General features: G+C 34.5%; 1 protein-coding gene across 1 annotated transcript in view; it reads left to right on the top strand.

Annotated features, from left to right (window-relative positions):
- Glut1 (Glucose transporter 1) overlaps positions 1-21,927 on the top strand; it is a 41,463-nt gene that overhangs the window by 7,167 nt on the left and 12,369 nt on the right. The window contains exons 2-5 of the mRNA XM_090102948.1: positions 15,745-15,805; positions 16,721-16,822; positions 19,208-19,304; positions 21,372-21,537. Coding sequence (XP_089959074.1) covers positions 16,735-16,822; positions 19,208-19,304; positions 21,372-21,537 — 351 coding nt within the window. The 5' untranslated portion in view covers positions 15,745-15,805; positions 16,721-16,734. The remainder of the gene's footprint in view (positions 1-15,744; positions 15,806-16,720; positions 16,823-19,207; positions 19,305-21,371; positions 21,538-21,927) is intronic.

The raw sequence follows: 21,927 nt of genomic DNA, 5'->3' as shown, positions 1-21,927 counted from the left end.
TCAAAATCGCGCCCAATGAAGTCGGTTACAAACAAACAAACATACAGGTGAAGCGTGCATATATATAAAGCGTGTAAAAATGACTGAATGACTAGGTACGTCTTGCTGAAAATACATTTTAAAGAATTTCAAAGGTCGTATTTACTAATATGTATTACTAAAACGTATACTAGATTAGAACCTAGGTAGGTACTGATGTAAATAATGTATTAACATATACTATTAAAATGATTGGTAACACGTTATACGTTATACGTATAACGTGATTGAGTATTTTAAATAAGAAGACAACATCCAACACTGTACGACGAGATTTTAAACTCATTATCCTGAAATAATTGAGCCTGTCCAGGTAACTTGTGCAAGATTTAGCAATTCCAGCTTTGAATGCCTAACGCCGAACCATAATTTTTTAGACGCTCGATACGATTTACAAATACCTATTATATAAACTACTTCAGGTGAACGAAATATAATAAATATGCAAGTCATAGTATCACAGCTACACACATATTTAAACGAGTGACGCGTGACAAAAATAATTAATTGAGATGACAGTATTACCACCCACCCATAGTATAAAAAGCGAGATAAAAAGCTTATGGTGGCAGTACACATGGGGCCAACGTGTTGGGCCAACGGGTTGGGCCAACGTGTAGAGAGCTACTTGGCGGTATGTTGGCTTCATTAGCCTAGTTGGCGCCAATATTGGCAGGCCAACCGAATGTTGTCGGTTTTTTGTGCACACATCAAAGGATCTTGGCGCGCTCCGCAAACAGCGTTCACACGTTGGTGTCTTGTTCAGTTTGTTGTTACGCGTCAGCGGAGACAGTATCGTTGCGCGTCAATGAAATTTACGTTTAACCATGTTCCAATAGCGATGGAGGCCCGAGGCGCCGATGTGGACAAGCAATGAGGTTTTACAATTCGTAGAATTGTATCGACATGAAGGAATAATTTGGAATCCACAGCATGAACTACACAAAAATAAAAACCAATCTCAATAAATCAGATGTTTTATTTTCTATTTATTATATTATTCTAGATGTTTTTCTTATCCCACTTTCATACAATGCGATAAAAAAAAATATATATTTATAAAATGAGTAAAATAGTATTAAAAAGTTACTTGTTCTTAAATTTTAAATAACAATATGCAATAAGCATGGTTTTGATCAAATTGTGCTTTATTACATAAATAATATTATCATTTAATATAATAATATTATATAATCTTTAAAGTTTCGTTTTATAGGTACTTAATTAAAATTAAATTAAGTGTAAAATGTACACATTTTAAACATTTGAAAAAATCTAAACATAATAATGTTTTATTTATACAGAAATAAAAAAGGACAATAGAGATTGTAAAATGGTATCATCGCAGACGGCAGTAATAATTAAACGCACTGTATAAATAAATTGCCGCGGCTGCAAGAACTTCTACGGACTACGTCCATCCTTGAATCGCCAATGCAGAATGATCAGTACGCCAATGTGTGAACAGGAATCTTGATATCCTTCATTTTTTCCCAACACGTTGGCCCAACGCCTTGGCCCCATGTGTACTGCCGCTATTAGATTACAAAATAAAAGACAGATGGAGCGTTGCCGAACTAAACCGAATGATTTATCATCATTTCCAAGAAGCTTATATCTAATACACTGGAGATTTCAGTATGAACTTGTAACAAGAAAATATTACGTTGAATGACGCCTGTATGTTTTTTTATCCCTTTCACATTCACACCTAACTTGGCAAGTTTTTGAACCTTTTTGCCCCAACGGCCATCGGTTCTACGGGCTATGTGCCCCGCCCATTGCCACTTCAACGTGCTAATCCGGCGAGCTATGTCGGTGACTCCAGTTCTCCTACGGATTTCCTCATTTCTGATTCGATCTCGTAGGGAAACTCCGAGCAGAAAGAGCTATCTTTCCATAGCATGTTGGGCGACGCTGAGCTTGTGCACAAGGCCCAGGGTTAGAGGCCACGTCTCTGTTCCGTAGGTCATCACTGGTAACACACACTGCTCGTAGACTTTAGTCTTCAGGCACTGAGGGATTTTGGACGAAAAGATGTTCTTTAACTTCCCGAACGCTGCCCATCCGAGTCGGATTCGAAGATTGACCTCCTTCCCGAAGTTGGACCTGCCTAATTGGACGGTTTGTCCTAGGTAGACATATTCGTCAACAACTTCGAGAGTAGAGTTTCCAACAGAGACTGGAGTGGGCACAACATGGACATTCGACGTGATTTTCGTCTTGTCCATGTTCATGCTAAGGCCCACTTGTTGTGAAACTCTGTAGAGGTCATCGAGCATTGCATTAAGGTCTTCCATGGATTCTGCCATGACTACGATATCATCAGCAAAACGAAGATGAGAGATGTACTCACCATTAATATTGATACCAAGTCCTTTCCATTCCAACAGTTTGAAGGCATCTTCCAAAGCAGCGGTAAAAAGTTTGGGCGAGATCACGTCGCCTTGTCTAACACAGCGCTGCAATGGGATTGCCTTTGTACACTGATCTTGTACTCGGACTGACATGGTGGCGTGTTCGTACAAGCTTCTCAATACTTCGATGTACCGATAGTCAATACGGCACCGCTGGAGAGACCTTAACACGGCCCAGGTCTCGATCGAAGGCTTTTTCATAGTCCACAAACGCTAAGCATAGTGGCAAATTATACTCCTCGGTTTTCTGTATAATTTGCCGCAGCGTGTGGATGTGGTCTATGGTGCTAAAGCCTTTACGGAAACCGGCTTGTTCGGGAGGCTGGAAGTCATCTAACCTGCGTTCGAGACGATTCGTGATGACCCTTGAGAACAGCTTATAAACATGGCTCAAGAGTGATATCGGTCTGTAGTTCTTCAACAGGGTCTTGTCTCCCTTTTTGAAGAACAGAACGACCACACTCCTGCTCCATGCTTCAAGCGTTGTGCCCTCGAGCAAGGCGGAATTAAATAGCCTCTGTAGCATTCTGAGGATTGGTTTTCCACTCGCTCTCAGAAGCTCAGAGGTGATTCCGTCCTCACCCGGCGCCTTGTTGTTCTTAAGCTGTTTCAGAGCTATCCTTATCTCGTACAGGCTGATGTCCGGGATTTCTCAGACAGCCCGTTCGGCGCGACCGCTTCAAAGTCAACAACACGCTTGTCCCTTCGCTCCTCGCGAATAAAAGTTTTTTTACACTAAAACTTAGGTAGGTAGGTGGTTTCCCTTGTTCTTTCTCCGCCTTCGCAGTCAAAAACGACTGATGTTTTAACCGGCAGAGTTTTACCTGTGAAAAAAGTAAACATATGTGCGATTTTTCTCTAATTAGAATACTTGTTACTCACTCTAATTAATTGTTGTGCCAGGATGAGGATGGCAACGTAGGTGGGCTGTAACGCTTGTAGGTTGTCAACGTAGGCAGTGTCGATGGGCGAGAGCGATTCCAAATACATGTGTCGAAACGAGCTGGTTTTTTCCAGATACATATATATTATTATTAGCTACCGCCTCGCTACGTGTCCTTGTGATATAATAAATAATTACATGCGTATATGGAGAGGATTGTCGGCGGGAATAAACGAATGGATTGGTAAGCTTGAGGAAAATAATATAAGCCTCCGGCACCCACTCATCGCACGAAACAAATTATCATTCGCTTGCTACTGTTTGACTCTGATCTTCTGTAGGCCGCTGTGGGCGGTACCTTCCCCGATGCGAGCTCAATTCAAACCAAAACCTGCTTGACTGCTATATTAAAATTTATTTATATTAAGGTGGTCCTACTTAGTTACCTTGATACTTAGGAAGTTCGATAAAAAATAATAAACTTAGCCGGAAAATTGGTTTAAAAAAGACGTTAAGTTCATGGAAACTAAACGTATTTTAAAGTTGGGCAGTTTCGCTTTGTTTCGAGTGACAAATCTGAAAGTGTCCATTGCATACGTATATTTAAACTTTAATTTCATTCCTTATTTTCTGAATATTTCAGAATCCTTGTTATTTAATTATTTTTATGTAAAAAATACGAAAATGTATTGATTTGAAATCTGAGGTGTGTCGAGGTCACCACTGAGACTTCGACTTTTAAACTTTAGTTACATGCAACTGTAAGTAAAATCCGTTATATTATAATCTAAACGTACGAGATTGTAAACTATCGACAAGAATCCGTATCCGTAACATTTGTTTGCAATTTAACGCATTATTTCGCTAGATTGCTGTATCGAGATTATAATTTACCGAAAAATGATGCAATAAATCAACCGACTTCAAAAGCAGGAGGAGATAGAGTTCGACTGTATTTTTTGGCCCATGGTTTAGTTCAGACAGTTTGAAGGCGGTTTATTTTGGCAAAAATAATAATTTTATTAAAAGTACCTAATTACAACTTTTTACGTCATCGTTACTTTTTACGTCGAAGTAAAAATCCTATGTATTAAAAAAAGGAAACAGGACGATTGCTAATTCACAAAATAGGCATTTCAAATTTTCAAGCATCATTCAAAAACTACCGGTTCTAATAAAATGCAATTTAGAATAGTATACTTTAACGTGGGCAGGTCATATGTGCCGCAGAACGGACAACCGCTAGGGCACGCATGGTCAGAGTCGAGACCCAGGCTCCGCAAACGTAGCGTAGGACGCCCTGCTACACGGTAAAGTGATGACATCCGCAGGGTTGCTGGCCACAACTGGCGGCAATTGTGACGTCGTTGGGCGGCAAAGAGCCAGTGACCGAGCTTAGTGGCGTGCATTGGGAGAGGCCTACGTCGAGCAGTGGACAACAAAAGGCTGATGATGATGATACTTTAACATCCTAGACACCACCTGTGTAGGTTTGGTTTGTTTTTTGTCGCGCATTGGAGCGATTTTATCATATGAATTTTGTGTTTGGAGATGGTTAGAAAGCTAAAGAAAAGAAATATTACTTCTCGTAGCCGCGTTGAAATATCTCATTCTCATGGGAATTTTCTTTCACCACGCGTCTTAAAAGCTAAATGAAATAAAATAGTTAAATAATTTAAAGTAATATAAATAATTTCCTGTCTTCCAATAAAGTGACAGACATAATTGTTATCATTTCAATGTTAATTAATTATTATTCCAAATTTAGAGCATTCTATTGCTAAATAATTAGACAAACAATGCAAGATCGAACAATAGAACTTGGATATACGTCCGCTACCATTCAGAATTTCATTGAAAGCCGACTTGCAACTACAAACAACAACGTTTCATCGTTGTAAACCAACATATCAGTTTACTAACCGTTATATACGGACATGCTATCGGAGGGAGAAATCAATAGCATCTGTATTTCAATAGAAAATGAATAGAATGTTATAACAGCATGAATTTAGTCTATTTCTACGTACGGTGAATGTGTATGTATTTCAATCCATACTATTCATATCCAATAATCTTAGAGTATTGGTTGTATGAGTGTGGATTATTAATATTTGTGTTAATTTGCTTCGTTGTTAATGCAAGCTTAATTTTGAAGTATTTAATATTTCTATCAGCATTCAGCATGTTTTTCAAACTCAAAATGAGAAACATGTTTCATAATCGCGTATTGTACACAGAAAACTTTGAAAAGAGGTTAATTCGATTTGTCAATCATGATTAAACTAAAAAATCGATCAAGTGTGAATTGGATTCGCGACAGGACCCATGTCCTGTACAAATAAGATAAAGAGCAACTGTATAAACAATTGGTTACTCATCCAATTTATGACCGAGCCAACCATTTCTTAATATTTATTAAGTACTAGCGGTCCGCCCTGGCTTCGCCCGTGGTACATGTTTACGTTTTCTCTACATAAGAACCATCCTCGTACTTCAAGGAATATAATAAAAAAAGAATTATCGAAATCGGTTCAGCCGTTCTCGAGTTATGCGCTTACCAACACATTTTGCGATTCATTTTTATATTTATACTAGCGGTCCGCCCCGGCTTCGCCCGTGGTACATATTTACGTTTTCTCTACATAAAAACCATCCTCATACTTCAAGGAATGTAATAAAAAAAGAATTATAGAAATCGGTTCAGCCGTTCTCGAGTTATGCGCTTACCAACACATTTTACGATTCATTTTTATATATAAGATTAAGTATTTATTAAAGCGGCAACAGAAATACATCATCTCTGAAAATATCAACTGTGTAACTATCATGGTTCACGAGATATTGCATGCTGACAGACGGACGGACAAATAGACAGACAGCGAAGATTCAGAAACAGGATCTCATCTTAACCTTTTCGGTGCCGGCCTGTGGATATTCAAATTGAATTTACAGCGGTGGGAACATAGAAAGACATTTAGCGCGATCAACGATGTAGCTTGGGGTGAACATTTTTTGGACTAAGTGATCAGATTGCATTAACAAGGATCTTTAAGAGAGAGGAGTAATAGTAGTGCTCTCTTTCATATACTGTGGCAGTATGTCTAATAAGGTACAAAATGAATATCGGTATGAGCGTCCAAGATTGATTGAACATCAATTTATCTTAGCGTACAGCGTATAGCGTATTTTATGGGCATGCATTTTATATAGGGGATAAGCTTATTAGAATTAGAAAGTAGAATCCGAACATCATATTATGTATCGGGCTAGATGACATTTATATAAACCACATATAAACACTACCTGGTGTCTGCGACTTCGTTCGCGTGGTACTTTATTGTATATGTTACGCTTAAAGACCGAAATCACTAATTGAGCTAATTTGTAGCTCATAACGCGTTGTGATCATAGTAAAAGAGTCACTACGTGAAATTCGCGATCTAATGAAAACGCTCACAACGCGTTGTGGCGATGAAGAAGTACCACTAAAAGTTCTGAAAATTCATTGGTTAACCAGAATGGGGAATGGCGGTCACTCCCATTCGCATGAATATTGAAACTCGGAAGTGTAGGATGACACTTGCAAATGTTTTTCACTACATGACGGCAAACCTTTGTAAATTGTATGAATATTTGCATGTTATAGTATGTGACCGGGTAACATGACGGATAGACTTTTACTTGAAACAATCAACCTAACGTTGTGCTGAGTGCCATACACTAAAAACTATATATTACCTAGTATATCTGTATATTGTGTATATAGGTAAGTACTATGTTGTCGCTACTTCTTATACTCAGATTATGTTATCTATTATATATTTTAATACTGAAATAAGTAAAAGCCAAGCAGCTGATAGTTTTAATTTTCACATCAGGATAAAATGTTCGTTATGTGGAGCAATTATTGGTTCGGAGACATTTATTTATTTAGATGGTTATTGCGGTTCTGAATCTGACGTTCCATTTTCCAAAATTAAAATATTATATATTGTACATTAAAGACTTTCTATATTATTAATAACTCTCGAGTCTCGTATATATTATCTCGCTTTACTAAATGAAAAGTAGATGTCAGAGTCCCATTGTAATAGAAACCAATAAAAATTGCAATAGAGCGATATTAAATCTCATTTGCAAAATATAATTCCTAACATTTCTTATTTTTATCTACGTATGAACCGACAATTTTGTTATAAAGCGATTCCACTCATAAGTTTATCTGAAGCATAGGAGTATAAAATTTCCGAGATCATACAATAGTTTATCTACAAAATAATATGATATTCCAGGAACTCTATTCACGTTTGCGCTGAATCGATCGGAAACGGAAATAGAAGCTCTCTTACATTTATGAAAAATCTAATATATGTTCGAACGGGCATTCAATGAAACGGCTTGATTTGTGCTTTAGAAATTTATTTTATTTCCGGCTCTATACATGGCATGCTCGTATAGGTACGTCGCGCAACGAGAGGTGTATCGTAGCAAGCTTTTACGTTTTCAAATTAATACTTATAAATGTAAAGATATGGAAACTAACCGATGTTTAAAATTTAAGATGTAGCTTCAATTAATAACATAGTAAAAACAACATTCTTAACCCTTAAATTTAAAGATTGTAATGGCGAGCTATTAGGTATAAATTTTAGAGGTTTCGGAACCAAATGAGTCTATTGAATTTAAGATAGTTCTAATAGATTCTAAGAACAATAGAGGAAGGAGTTTAATATTTACCAAAATATTACCAACTTCTACCTAAGTAGACTTGCCAGTCTACTTTGAAGTTGTCGATTGAATGGAGTAGCTAGTTTTGAATGTACCCATGATAACAACTATTAATATCATTGAATAATATCGAAAATGTTATTTTGCTATGTGCTATTTTTCTTTAATAGATAAAAAATTATAAATATATAAGTTATCTTTATGGAGTTCAAAAATGAATAAAGTACTTCAAAGCTTGACAAAATGAAAGACTTCTTTTCAATTTATATGTTATCCATAAAACCATTGAATAAAAAAAGCTTATGATACACATTTAACTGGCAAAATGTGGGCAGAACTGATTTCTTTTTAAATCTTAAAAGAAAAAGTGGGAGGTCTTTTCATCAAAGAAACGCTCACGTTTATTTTCTTTCAGGTATTGATCATAAAGAAATTATTTATAGAACAAGAAATACTGGATAATAAAAAGTAAATTTTCGGGGCATAGTAGGTATATATATCTATTTCTTATTCGTTTCAGTTTATAAAATATATTTTAAATGGGTGTAACATGAGGAAAAAGACGACCGCCAAATCTCGAAATATATAAGCTTTTTCATACAGAAGGCATCTGTTTTGTCCTTATGAAGTGTAAGTGCTCGCAAAGAGCGATAGTTTCTTCAAATACGTTTATTCTAATTTTCAAAAGTCGCTCCAGCCGCATTTCTTCTTAATGATCCTGTGTTGTAGGTCTAGAATCTGTCTGTAAAAACAACACTTTCATGGGAGAGTTGATTTCGCTTCGGCACGTATTGAGCCAGGCTCATATCGGGGAGGAACCATCACACCCACAGAAGATAGCAGCAAGCTTCATACGATAATCGAATGATACACCCTTCCAGTCTATTCCTTTGTTCTCGACGACAATCCTCTCCTAACTCCTTATCTTTTACCCTTTGAATGCATTTGTAGAAATCCTTCCTCGTCAAATGTGTGGTAGTCGCTTTCCGTCGCAACCAGCTCAGTGACTTTTATGTAACCTTTACTTTATTTTTAATTTTTCTTTTCCTCATATTAATGACCATTACGCAATACTCATGTCCCTACAAAGCGAACAAAGTTATTTATTAATAAAATTAAAGCGTCTTTTTCGGTGTAGTTCTCAGTAAAAGTCTAAAAAAGCTCTTACCTAAATTTTGTAGACTCTAATAAAGAAATACTATGAATTACTTCCTAGTTTCAAAGCTTAATATCTTGTTTTTAATAAAAATAACTCAGTCTAAATAAATTACTTCTAAGTAAGAAATATTTTTCTTATTTCATTTTCTAGAAAATTCTCATATAAGCGTAAAGCGGCCATGCAATATAACAACGAAGGTTATAATTAATTAATTACCTCGCTATCCGTAATGCAATATTATCTTCTTATGTCAGCTTACCACGTATAGTGTAATAATTTAATTTCATTGTATTGGATAGTTATTTTATCATGCAGTAAGTAATAGCATATATCCGCTTATAACAACTCTCTCTACATTATATTATTATTATCTACAAATTAGATTTTAACAACTTTAATGTAGTCGCAATCACTTGCTTTAGATCATTGATAATACATATAAATTGGTTCATAAGTATTCATATTTTTTCTTGTAAATTTAAAAGATAGCGAACGTAATAATCTTTGCAGGTACACCGCCCTTAATTTGTACCTTTGTGTTAATATGCAGGTGCAAATATAATTAAAACGCCTTAATTTGATTCCGTTTAATTAATCTACTGTGGCCGCAATGTTCATAATTGAGAGTAAATATAATTTAGTATTTTGGATATAACTTTTTATTCATTCGTTTCAGAAGTGAAAAATATATTAGGATTTTTGCTTACGCTTCAAGTGATAAAATTCTATTCGTTTTTGATTTCTTATTAGGTAATATTTTTTATAATTTTAACGTTAAAATACAGTTTTAAGTGTTGCAATAAATCTTCAAATTAGTGATAAATATACAAAGAGTAGAGACTAGAGTTCTAGTTGTAAAATATTTTTTACCTTGCTCAATGTTCATCGGTAAGTTCACTAAAAATAAATCATGTAATAGAATAAATGAAAATTCTGTAAAGAAAATATATTTTACCTTTATGAAAAGATGCTTCGGTCCAACAATATAAAAATTAAAAGGTGCCTTTGATGTAGTTTTCCATTGGCAATTCAGCGAAAATTCATATTCTAACGTAATAGAAAACTGCAAGCTTTACTGAGAACTGGGATTCATTTGAAATTTTATATAAAAACAGAACATTTTCCAATTAGTTTGCTTTGATGGCTTAAGCGGAAATAAGAAGAACTTGCAAGGATGAAAATATGAAAACTTAAAATAATATTTCCTTGAAGCAAAATGTAATATTTAAATTTAAAATTTACTATAACACAAGCTTTTTGATGGAAACCTTTTAACACGTTCGCTGCGAAACAGGGCTTGAAACACCCTGTCCGTGTCTCGTCGTTATAGCGGTAGGAAAAAACTTAAACTTCTCTGTCGTGCGGGAGGCATAACTTCCATCTGGTTCAGTGTAGGAAAGTGATATCTATATATCTGAGATGTGCTATTGATTCCTAGTTCAATGGTATACCGACCTTAATACCGGGTTTCTTAGACCTCGTGCCGCACTGAACTAATAAAAATTCTAACACAGTGCGGAACGAGGTTGCGAAAACCTCGTACCCCGCGAACCTCGTACCGCACCCTAAGCTAGCTTCACGCGGTTAGTGTTGTGCAACACATTCGAGACTGAGCACGTGACGAATTACGACTGCTGCCGATTATGTCGAAACGTTGCCGAAAAAAGTTAATCAAGGAGGAAGATGAAGAAAAACCGGGTGGTGAAACTCTAAAATCTGAAATCTGAAAAAATATTATTGCATGGCCTGTTTTAATGAAAAACATCCATAAGTTTGATAAATAAATACAATTAAATAAAGTCGATATTTCTTTTCCCATCACTAAATTATATGAAAAACTGCTATCGTTCAGTGCGGTATGGGGTACATCAGACCCCACATTTTATTTTACCCATAGAATCTAAACTAACTAATCTAACCACGGGCGACGGTAGATTTAGGTTAATGAACTCATTGTTAATAATAATCACGACAAAAGCCGCACACTTTGTCTTATTTGGCGCCAAAAAAAGGATTTTGATCTCCTACGGGCGGTGGGGTTTAATATGCCTCGTGCCGCCACAATGTCTGGTATAGGACAAGGTTTAAAACGACCCGTAACGCAGTAATGGAAAGTACAGATATATCTGTGCCGCAGTCAACGTGTTAACAAGATAAGGTAATATCATATATTCTTCTTACGTTTTCCCTGTGAAAGTGTAGCTCTTTGTAAAGCTGATATCTGAGTAGGTAATTCATGGCCCATGGCTAACAACTAGACTCTCTGTGAAAATGATTACTCGGTGAAAATATGATACTGATATAAATATTCCCATTGTGTTACAAGTCCTTTTATTAATTGTTGAAAAAGGAAATAACGTTTTATTTTGATTTTATACATGTCTTCTTTACGATCCGAATCTGGTTTTGGAAATTGTAATTATCGTGTAAGACTTTACATAATGCAATTTGTTATCATATTGCTGTATTAGGTACATGAGCTATTGGAAAAATGCGTATGATCAATATAGATAAAAAACTTGTATTTCACCCGCGACTTCGCCTGCGTAGTCAGAGGAAATTCTCTTAGAAATGAGATGAACGCGGTACACAGTACTTTAATCACTCTCTTGCTTCCTAACAATCTCCAGACACAAAAACATATAATCATAAATTCTCTCTGTTACGACGTGAAAGAAAGACAAACAAGTAGTCTTTCACATTTATAATATTAGTAAGGATGAAACTGATCTAATACCTAATATGACGCGCGTCTCGATCTTTGTATAGTGAATATAGAGTCGTCGTCAGCCATTGAATATATAGAGTATGATAAACTTATTATTTGCATTTGTATTTACGTTTCTGGTATAAAAAAGCAGAACGCTGGGAGCTGCTTAAATGAACAGAAAGGCAAAATAAATTATCACAATTTTCCGTTCGTTATGTAGCTGGTAACACTGCCATTGATTTTTAATATTTTCAATGTACTCGCCTACAGATATTTTATATGTAGGCAGACATCATTATTCTATTAATAGCGTAACAGGATGCAGCCCACGAGCCATTTGTCACGGCTTCGTTAAAATTAAAAGGTGACCTATATAAGTGAGATTGGTACTCATTAAAAAGGAACCTTTGTAATGGTGAAAGAATTTTTCAAATCCGTCAAAGAGTTTTTGAGATCAATCGTAACAAGCAAACCGATAACAATCAAATATCTCCTCTTTACAATATTATATTTAGATAATAACCCGCTTTAAGATACTATGAATTTCCTCCAATTAAATTATCGTGTTCCTATCAATAGCCGCCCATTTACCAAAGTATCAACTTGCAAATTTGCAATAGGTACCAAGAAAACAATTTTCGTATGCAATACGTAGATAATAATTCGAGGGAGCAATTATTATAACTCACTCCATATACCATTTCATTAATAATATAATTTATTTATCGTATTTCCACATGCAATTTTCTAGACAACTTAAATATAGGCATTAACTTTATTAGTGCATCGAGACGGAGGTTTCAATTTTCCGCCAGTTGCTCTCGTTACCTAATTTATTAGAGCAGTAATCGAATTACGTTCAAGTCAGTTCGTTCAAGATATCATGATCTATAGATAACCTGCTAACAGGGTGCTGATTGAAAGGAATATATACAAATAAATTAAATTGGGGTATCAGTTTGTAATTTTGAAAGAACCGCTTTTTACTATAATGGCATATACCAAAAGAATACTTTTTAAAATATTTGTCAGTCCGTCTATCTATCTCTCTGTTTGTACCGGCTGATCTGCGAACAAGAAAAAATAAGTGTAAAATTTCGCTCATATATTACATCTTTACAAATAAATAACGAAAAATATGTAAGGTTACAGAACATAGTATACCTATGTATATGAAGCATCGCTGAATCAATCATCAACAGGTGTTTATTGTGTAGCGTAGCACACGGCCATCTTTCTGAATTCTATTCTATTCATTCAGATAATAGCAATAATAAACACTTATTTTATAATACTTTCATAATAAACCACAACCGTAAATCAATTGATGCATGAAAACAAATTGTGACATCCTTGAGGCAGTGATTATATAAAAGAGCGGGTCGATTTTATTGAGGCGAAGGTTTTTAACTGAACAAACAAACTGTCTTTTAAGTATTAAGTATAAATAACTCAACTTCTATGTAGCATATTTATAGTGGAGGTCATTTAATATCAAGGCACGAAACCTAGAGCAAAAATTTGCAACCTCGCCGTAGCATCGTAGTCTGGGAGCGTAGCACTTTCGTAGGCAGGTCGTAGCTTCCTCTTTGTGAACGTTTCTTAAACTGTTGTACTTGGTACTGTTTCAGATTAGAATAATAAATTATTTGTTATTTCAATGGCATGTAGTTGACGAGTGATGATTAAATAGTATGTATTTTGTTCAGGCCTTAATAATAACCGCGATGGAACACAGAAAAAGTATGTTATAAAACAATATATAATTAAAGTATCCGATACATCACGTCGCAAATCGTATTTTGTTAGCAATTTTATGAAAGTTGCTCATAAGTTTTTGTAATTATCGCTTAATTGTTACAATAAATGACCACGAATACGACTACGATTTATTTTATCCTCTTGGTTTGACACCCGATAAAAGATCAATAACTATCATTACTAAGCATTACATTATTTACATACATCTTGTAAAATATATTATATTTAAGTTATATTCTAACCCTTGCAATTATAATTTATTAACTTTCATTTTAAACTCGAAAGAAAGTAACGGATGAAATTATAAAATTATAGTGAATTAGCATTCCGGACTTAAGTGGTTTGACATTTAGAAAATAAGAAGTAGGTTGCTAGCGAACATGATTAAATGAGGATAAATTACGGGCAATCACTGATCTACAATTGTAAGAGCAATTACCTATCAATCGGAACAGCGGCTATTTCCGTATTGTGTTCAGTACACACTCGTTTGCTGTAAGATTATCCCTGAACAGATTTGATTGCACGCTAGTGCAGTTACACGTTTGAATTATATCTGTGTGGTGGGGCGCATGCGCGGTCCCAGTCAGACCCTCGAGGCTCGACCGCTCGACGGGCACACCGCACACCGCACACTGCTCCAGCTCGTGGAACACAGTCGCGTGACGAATCCGGCATCCTCTACTGGCGAGGCAAGCGTCACTTAACAGTTAACACTCGCGAGTCGCGCCGTCCGCGTCGTCGATCATATTGTTCCGTGCAATTTAAACTTAAAGAGAGCTTTTCTTTTGCATTGCTCTTTCAAATAAACGTTGAATAATCAACGATTATTTAAGTATAGAAATTAAAGTAATTTTCTTCTTTCTTCTTTAAAGTAGTATACATTTTTCATGATGGATTTAAGGTGAGTTCTATTAGTTTAAATTAATTATACGATAAAAAAGGGCTATTTAGTATCTGTCTTATTCTCAACAATCAAGGAAATGTGCAATAAAATAGAAATTAATGTAGGAAGTTTTAATTAACAGTCGTAAATGTTTTAATTTTAAACTGAAGGAATCGATTTAATTACTACCTGCCGCTCTGTACACCGCTGTCTTTTGATAAGAATATCTTGCAATATTTTTGTTAGATTGTATTATTGTAGCATATTTAAAACAAATTTTGGAAAAAATGTATGCTTTGTTACATACTGAATAACGCCAAAAAGACTTCCAAGTCGATTTTAAATTACATACAGTGTTAAAGTTGATCAAATTTTAATAATTGTTTTACATACAGTATTATCATTACGTACCTACAATGAGCGACCCAACTGGTAACAAAAGAACTCCATTCCAGATAGTATTTTATCTATTTGGTGCATAGCGTGTGCTGTTCAACTGTTTTGTTAACTTGAATTCATTACAACAACTGGCGGAGACAGTTTCTTAAAATGAACGATGCATTTTAATTTCCTATAAAAATTACTGCCGATCGTCATATCACAAAGGCGGATACGGAAAGACTATGATGGAAGTTTCTAGAATTTCAGATTGTTGTAATATGATCTTTTCAATAAAACAATGTCGCATGAAACAAACGATGAATTATAAAAAAGAACAACCATTTAAGGCTTCTTTGGACTTGTGTAACTTTTCAGGTTGTTTGTTTGTACTTATTACTTCTTCAAGTGTTTAGAAATTTTTGTGTAATTTCACAATACTCTACATTTAGGCTGACATTTAATGTATCTAACCACCTTCTAACCATTGATGCTATGTAGCCAAATAACAATATTACCTACGTGTAGTTTTACCCATATATGAGAAAAGTTATATTGAAAGCGATGCAGTTGTCGCCGGAAATATGTTCCATATTCCTCTGAAGCTCTTTATTCTTCTGTTTCAGTTATATTTTATAAACTGTTTTGTTTTATAACACGCTCCTGCGAAATGGTGAGAGTCCGGAATGGTTTATTTCAAAGGCAAAGTGACTGGCTTGTCTATTATCCTATTTGATGTTCCAGTGGCGGCCATTTTTAACTCTTTTTCTTTTGTTTCAGACACAATGTCGTCGATTAAACTACCGTCGCTCATAGTCAAATGACAATAACTAGAATAAAGGTAAGATTTTTGAGAAAGCTTTAAAAAATATTTTTATCTGCTTTGTTGTCTAAATTAAGAAAATATTTCAAAATACTGATTCTTAAAAGCAGGTCATTAACGATACGATAATCTTACATTTCAATAGCTATTTAACGAACGATATACCTATTTGTAATAGATGCGGGACGGTTTATGATATTTTTTATGATATTTCCCTGTCATCAAAACTATAAAAAAATCATAAGCACACTTTCGCTTTAAAATATTTTTAATTTAATAAATTCTGATTGAATGAGTTCATGTGTAGCTAAGTGCTTGCATAATGTCAACGATGTTAACACTAAAAGTGGCAAATATGTGACGCTCTCGCTCTGTAACTTGCCTATTGGATTTCGGCACTAAATTTAAACGTTGGCATAATTGTAACATAAATTGGCTCTCACAGGTAGTTTAAGCCGGGTGTGAAATAGGGGCACCGTTTATATTATCATATTAATTTCCTGCATGTTTCTATTTTGATACTATAACGGATTCATGTATCGGCCCGAGCAGTGAGAGAAGTCTATTCATGGAATTTAAATTAACCTATTTGCAACTCGTAAGTTCAACTTGTAAGCTATAGCATGGTGAAGGTTCATATATTAGTATCATATATGCTGCTTCTTTAATCAACCTCAACATTGCAATTGATTAGGTCTGATCAATCTTTTGTCTATGCCACTGTTAATTTACCTCTGAAACGGAAATCAAAACCGATTGCATGGCCTCAAAGGATTGGTTCGTTTATAAATAGCTCGCAATTAAAAAGTTCTGTTCCACTGAAACTGTTTTGAATTTATCGATACACGACTGTGAGCTTTGGTTTGATTCTTTGTACGTGCCAATTAACTGTGTCCTTGTTTATATTATTTACAAAGCCTTTTTGTCTGGCAGTGCCGGGAGCGCTCATGAGACAGTCGTGTCATCGTCTGCTTGAGCACCAACAGGCAGGGGGGGAGGAACCCCCGCTTTACTCACCAGTAGACCAAATTTCAGGTAATTTATGTAATTCATTAACAATTTGTAAGCGAAATTCAAAAGTACTTATATAAATATAAAGATAAATAGTTTTCTTTTCCGATAAAACCCTATTCCTATCCACTAACAGAGAAACTTTGGACATCTTCTAATAGGCTTGAAAGCACGCAATTTTTCTTTAAAATGACCAACAAATGTCAAAACACACACTATTCTTTTGAATGCAGGGATAAATGAATCACTGTTAAAATAAATAAATGAATTACCGGTCAAATGTGGCTACTTGACCACATTTTTTTACTTTTTCTTAGCTAACTTATTTATGTTAAACTTTTATTAACATTTTATGATTTGTTCATGTCATGAATGATTTCATCATTCACTTTTACTAGGTATTTCTTTAAAATATATTGAATCTGACATTATTTACAAATAAACGTAATACAGGTCAAGTTGGCACTGATGTGGTATCTTGACCTTGCACATCAGTTTTCATAGGTAGATGCTTAACATTCTTGTTTTAGGCTAAGTTTCTATTACTTTTTAAGTCTTCGACTTTTTAAATATTGCAGCCCGAAGCTTTACAATAAACTGTTAAGCTCTGGCTACCTGGTCAAGTTGCCACGGGATTTGTAATGATTTCATACAAAGCATTACATGTCGGATAGGGTTGTCACAAATAAGACACAAATTTTAATGAACTATTTATTTATTAAACTAAATTTAATACATATGTATATGTATATTACTTAATACTTATAGGTATTTATTAATAGGTAAGGAAACATTTATTTTTCATTAGAAATATGCTAAATCGTTGTCATCAAAGAGAGTATAAGTATCTTGATTGTCCGAAATTTGCAGCAAATTTATTGATTTTACTATGCAAAACTCGAAACAGATAAAAAAAGGAAAAAATGCAGTCACGTTATTTTTTGTGTCAACCCTAGGCGTCGGTCAAGTTGCCACGCAGCGGTCAATGGCAACTTGACCTAACCTGAGGCATCAATGCCCAAGCAAATATTTCGACAGGTGAGCCTAAAATTGGATAGTTCTCACTGTAAAATCAATCTCTAGGGTTTATTACACAACATATCAAAACTGTACTCACCTGAGATGTGCAGTTTAAGCTCTACAAACATAATAATACTGACACCGGCAAAAGATCCTTAGTCACAGTCACACTTCGATACGTTATATTGCGAGAACCAACAGCGTTACCGCTTTAAAATTAAAATATGTTGCCAATTAATATTTTAAAAACCTACCAACATCGATACGTTAGGTCAATTTGCTTTCAATTCTACAAAATTTTATGTTGTTGTTAAACGGAAGGTGTGGTCAAGTTGCCAAGTAAAGGTCAAGTAGCCACATTTGACGGTATTGTATAACACATAATATTACCTACCTTACCTATTTCCACCACAAATAAATATCTCCGAACACTACGACGTACGTATTTGGTGACTAATAATAATTGTGAGTTCTGATTTTAATTAATAATAGGTACATTTTCTGTATAAATCATATAAACAACATTATATTTAATTATTGATGTGCATACTCCATATGGTGGTGCATGTAATATTTTATGTTTATTTTTAAATTCTAGTTGCCTTTTGATTTTACTTTTGTTTTACACTTTGTGCAATTAATTGTTGGGAACGTTGGTAAGAATGGTCATCATGCTTCGCTTATGTTGATTTAAAGATAAGTGCTTACTGCAACTGAATTACAGGTTTATGTTATATTATAGAAGACAATGTGTATTTTTTGTTATTAAAGCTTCGAAAGAATCCGTGTTTATTTTGCTCATAATGTCTCATTCAGTATTTAAGCCAGCCTATAGAGGTATCCTGCCTGTACCCATGAAGTTATTGGAATTATTTAACTTATTTCTTATTGGAAGTTAATATCACCAAAATTGTTTGTGAACGCGTTTTTTAAATTTTATTTTCGTCGTGGCCATTGGCGCTAATTGGCAGTACGGTGATTACGTTTGTTCGATTTATGTTTCATAGGGACTTTACGATAAAATGGAAGCGATATGTACATAATTAAAAATAAAAATATATTCTACAGATTTTGAATAATGTCCTTCTGAGTTCGTAATATATTCATAGATATAAAAATAAAGTAACAAAATATGAAGGTTCGTCGAATGTATCGTATGATATATATTATTTTGTTATTTTAAACGTCGATTAGGATCTCTTTACTTGATAGAGAATACCCGAACATATATTCTTCGACTGTTTTATAAAATAGTCGATAGGACTAAATTATTAACCGTGTCCATGTCGAGATAAGCGATGTGGCGGGGCAGATTACCATCGGATTGTAATGGCGCATAGGTGGAGCTTTCGACAGCATATAGTAGAATAAACGAGGCTTTTGATACAGTGGTACCGGAACATGTGGGCCGCGAGGCCGGCGGCAAGCTGACACGATATGCGCCGACGGAGGAGGACGAGGCGACACTCAGGGAACTTCTACTTAGGTACGTGTCACCCTAGAAAAATGTCGAAAACATTAGCTTTCCGCCTTTATAACTGGCTTCATTGCATTGTCAATTCATGAAAATCTGTGTGTCGATGTTTCTATACATTTTTCACCTTGGCTTGGCATCCGAAGTATCTTATATTACAGATATTGAACTGATGCAATTCGCGGCGTCTCAACCATCATCCACTTTACCTCTCTTCATGACATCGAACGACAGTTCACCGTACTTTCGTACATTAGATACAATGGCCATGACCTGTCTTGCTTTGACACCGAGTCGAGCACAGCGTTTTCGCTTACACCTTGATCCCCGTTTTATCAGTATTGTTTAATTGATCTCTGAATGTAGGGTCGCTTGCATGTGTGTGATGATGTTGTGTGTTATATTATCTATAAATATATATATATATACATATATATATTTATAGATAATAATACTACAAGTCCCTTCGCGCTTAGTATACCGAAAGCGGGACACCCTGTATATATATATATATATATATATATATATATATATATATATATATATTATTTATATATATATATAGTGTACTTAGTTTACGAATACACCTAGATATTATTATAACATTAATACAATTACCTTTAGACTAGGAATATCCTTTGAACATACTATATCTACAGAACATTCAACTATTCAGCGTGTTTTCCTTTGACTAATTTACGAACATTGTTATGGCTCGATTCATGCAACATACTCTCATAGCTGACATAAATTAAATAAAGGACTAGAGACTAGAGACTCTAGAACCACACTAGAACTAATTTGTCTTCAAGTGAGTTGCGCGAAAAATGTCTTTTTGATACAAATACTTTTTAGTCATTTAACGTAAGAGGATATCCATGTTTTTAAATAAACATTAAGAATGAGTAGGTACATTATTTTTGTAAAACTTTTATTTTTTTACCAATTTTCAACTATCCTATTGAAAAATGCAGGAAATAAGGAGAGAATGAGCAAAAATTTATTAACGTGTATCTACGTGTGAGATATTGTTCAAAATTAATTGAAATACATATAATAATCTTCGTGGCATGTATATATAAGTATTAATAACACAGATGAATTGATAGAGATATTTAAGCATGTATATATAAGTATTAATAACACAGATGAATTGAGAGAGATATTTAAGCATTTATATATAAGTATTAATAACACAGATGAATTGATATAGATATTTAAGCATGTATTAAGAAATTATATAACTAGAGCGGCTGTTAAAGTAGGTACCTATACAATTTTTTATGTATAAAAAAATTACACGTAGTAGATAAAAGGGAAAAGCTTTTCAAATGTTTCATCTGATAGGTACTCGAGAACTATTTAATTTCAATAAATTATGCGAATGTTAGGTTCCTTATATCCCTATTACCAGTATAATAACAATATAAACTTTCACTGGCTTTGTATATTTTGACATATTTTATTTTTATTTAGTAGATATTAATATATATAATTTAACACCTTACATGACCTTACTTAACTAATTCCAAGTTATGATTACCTAATGAGAATTGGATAGGACAAAATTTTCATTGATTATTGTAATTATTTTAATGTAATATTTTACATTAATTTAATTTTTTCAAGTGGTTGCTATTCAATACACGCCACGTAGGGAACGTAGAAACGGTAGTAATTAGTACTATTATCTATAATTTTTGATGTAGGTCACTTTTATGGAAATAACACCTACTATTTAATACGTTGATTAAATACTTTAAACAGATCTCCAAAACTATCTACATTAATTAATACATGTGAAACAATATATTTTTTGTAGAATTTGAGGTACCTAAACGCATAAACTATGTGTACTGTGTAGTGTGTAGGTATAATTTATAAACAATTTCTACACAGTTTTTATATAAGATTAAGCTATTTGTTTATGACATACTAATGATCCTAACAAATAAGCAATTATTCGAAATAGAAAGGAACTGTATCTTAAAATGATAACAAACATCTCTTCACGCATCAAAATGTGCCAACTGCACACGGCGTAAACACGATACTTAGTAATTAGTCAATATTGTTTAGCCTTCAGAGACAGGTGAGCGTGATGAGTATGAATCTGTCCGCAAAGCTGGACGAGCTACAGCGGGGCGACCGGCAACTCGAGACCACGGTCGCACTCTGTGAGATCAGAACGCAACTACAAGAACTCACCAAGAGCGTTGAATCATGTCAAAGCGAAGTGTCTGAGGTAAGGAATGACATTATGATCCACGCATGTAGCTTCTTGTATTACGTTCCAGACACCCGTGTAGTGTCCGTTAACTCATACAAATGTTACGTGAAGTAACCTAGTGACAGTAACACATTGTGGCTTCGAAATAGGTTACGTTATGGACATGCATGTATCTGAATTCTGAAGCGACATAGTGACAATAACACATTGTGGTTTAAAATTAGGTTACGTTAGGGACACCCGTGTACCTAGTTAAGTCACATTCTTAGTAACTGAATACTGAGGTTCAGAAATTGGTTATTTTAAAGACACGCAGTAACTACTGTTAAACCTGTTAACTAAAAATGTTAAATGTCTGCTTTGCCTGTTAGTATAATAACATAAACGTATATTTATAAGAAATCT

This window comes from Colias eurytheme, chromosome 1 (assembly GCF_061535395.1).
Source record: "Colias eurytheme isolate Ceu_HAF_F1 chromosome 1, ilColEury1 Martin Lab GWU primary, whole genome shotgun sequence".
Lineage (NCBI taxonomy): Eukaryota > Metazoa > Arthropoda > Insecta > Lepidoptera > Pieridae > Colias > Colias eurytheme.
The sequence above is the reverse complement of the archived record's forward strand: the minus strand, read 5'-3'. Positions and strand labels throughout refer to the sequence as shown.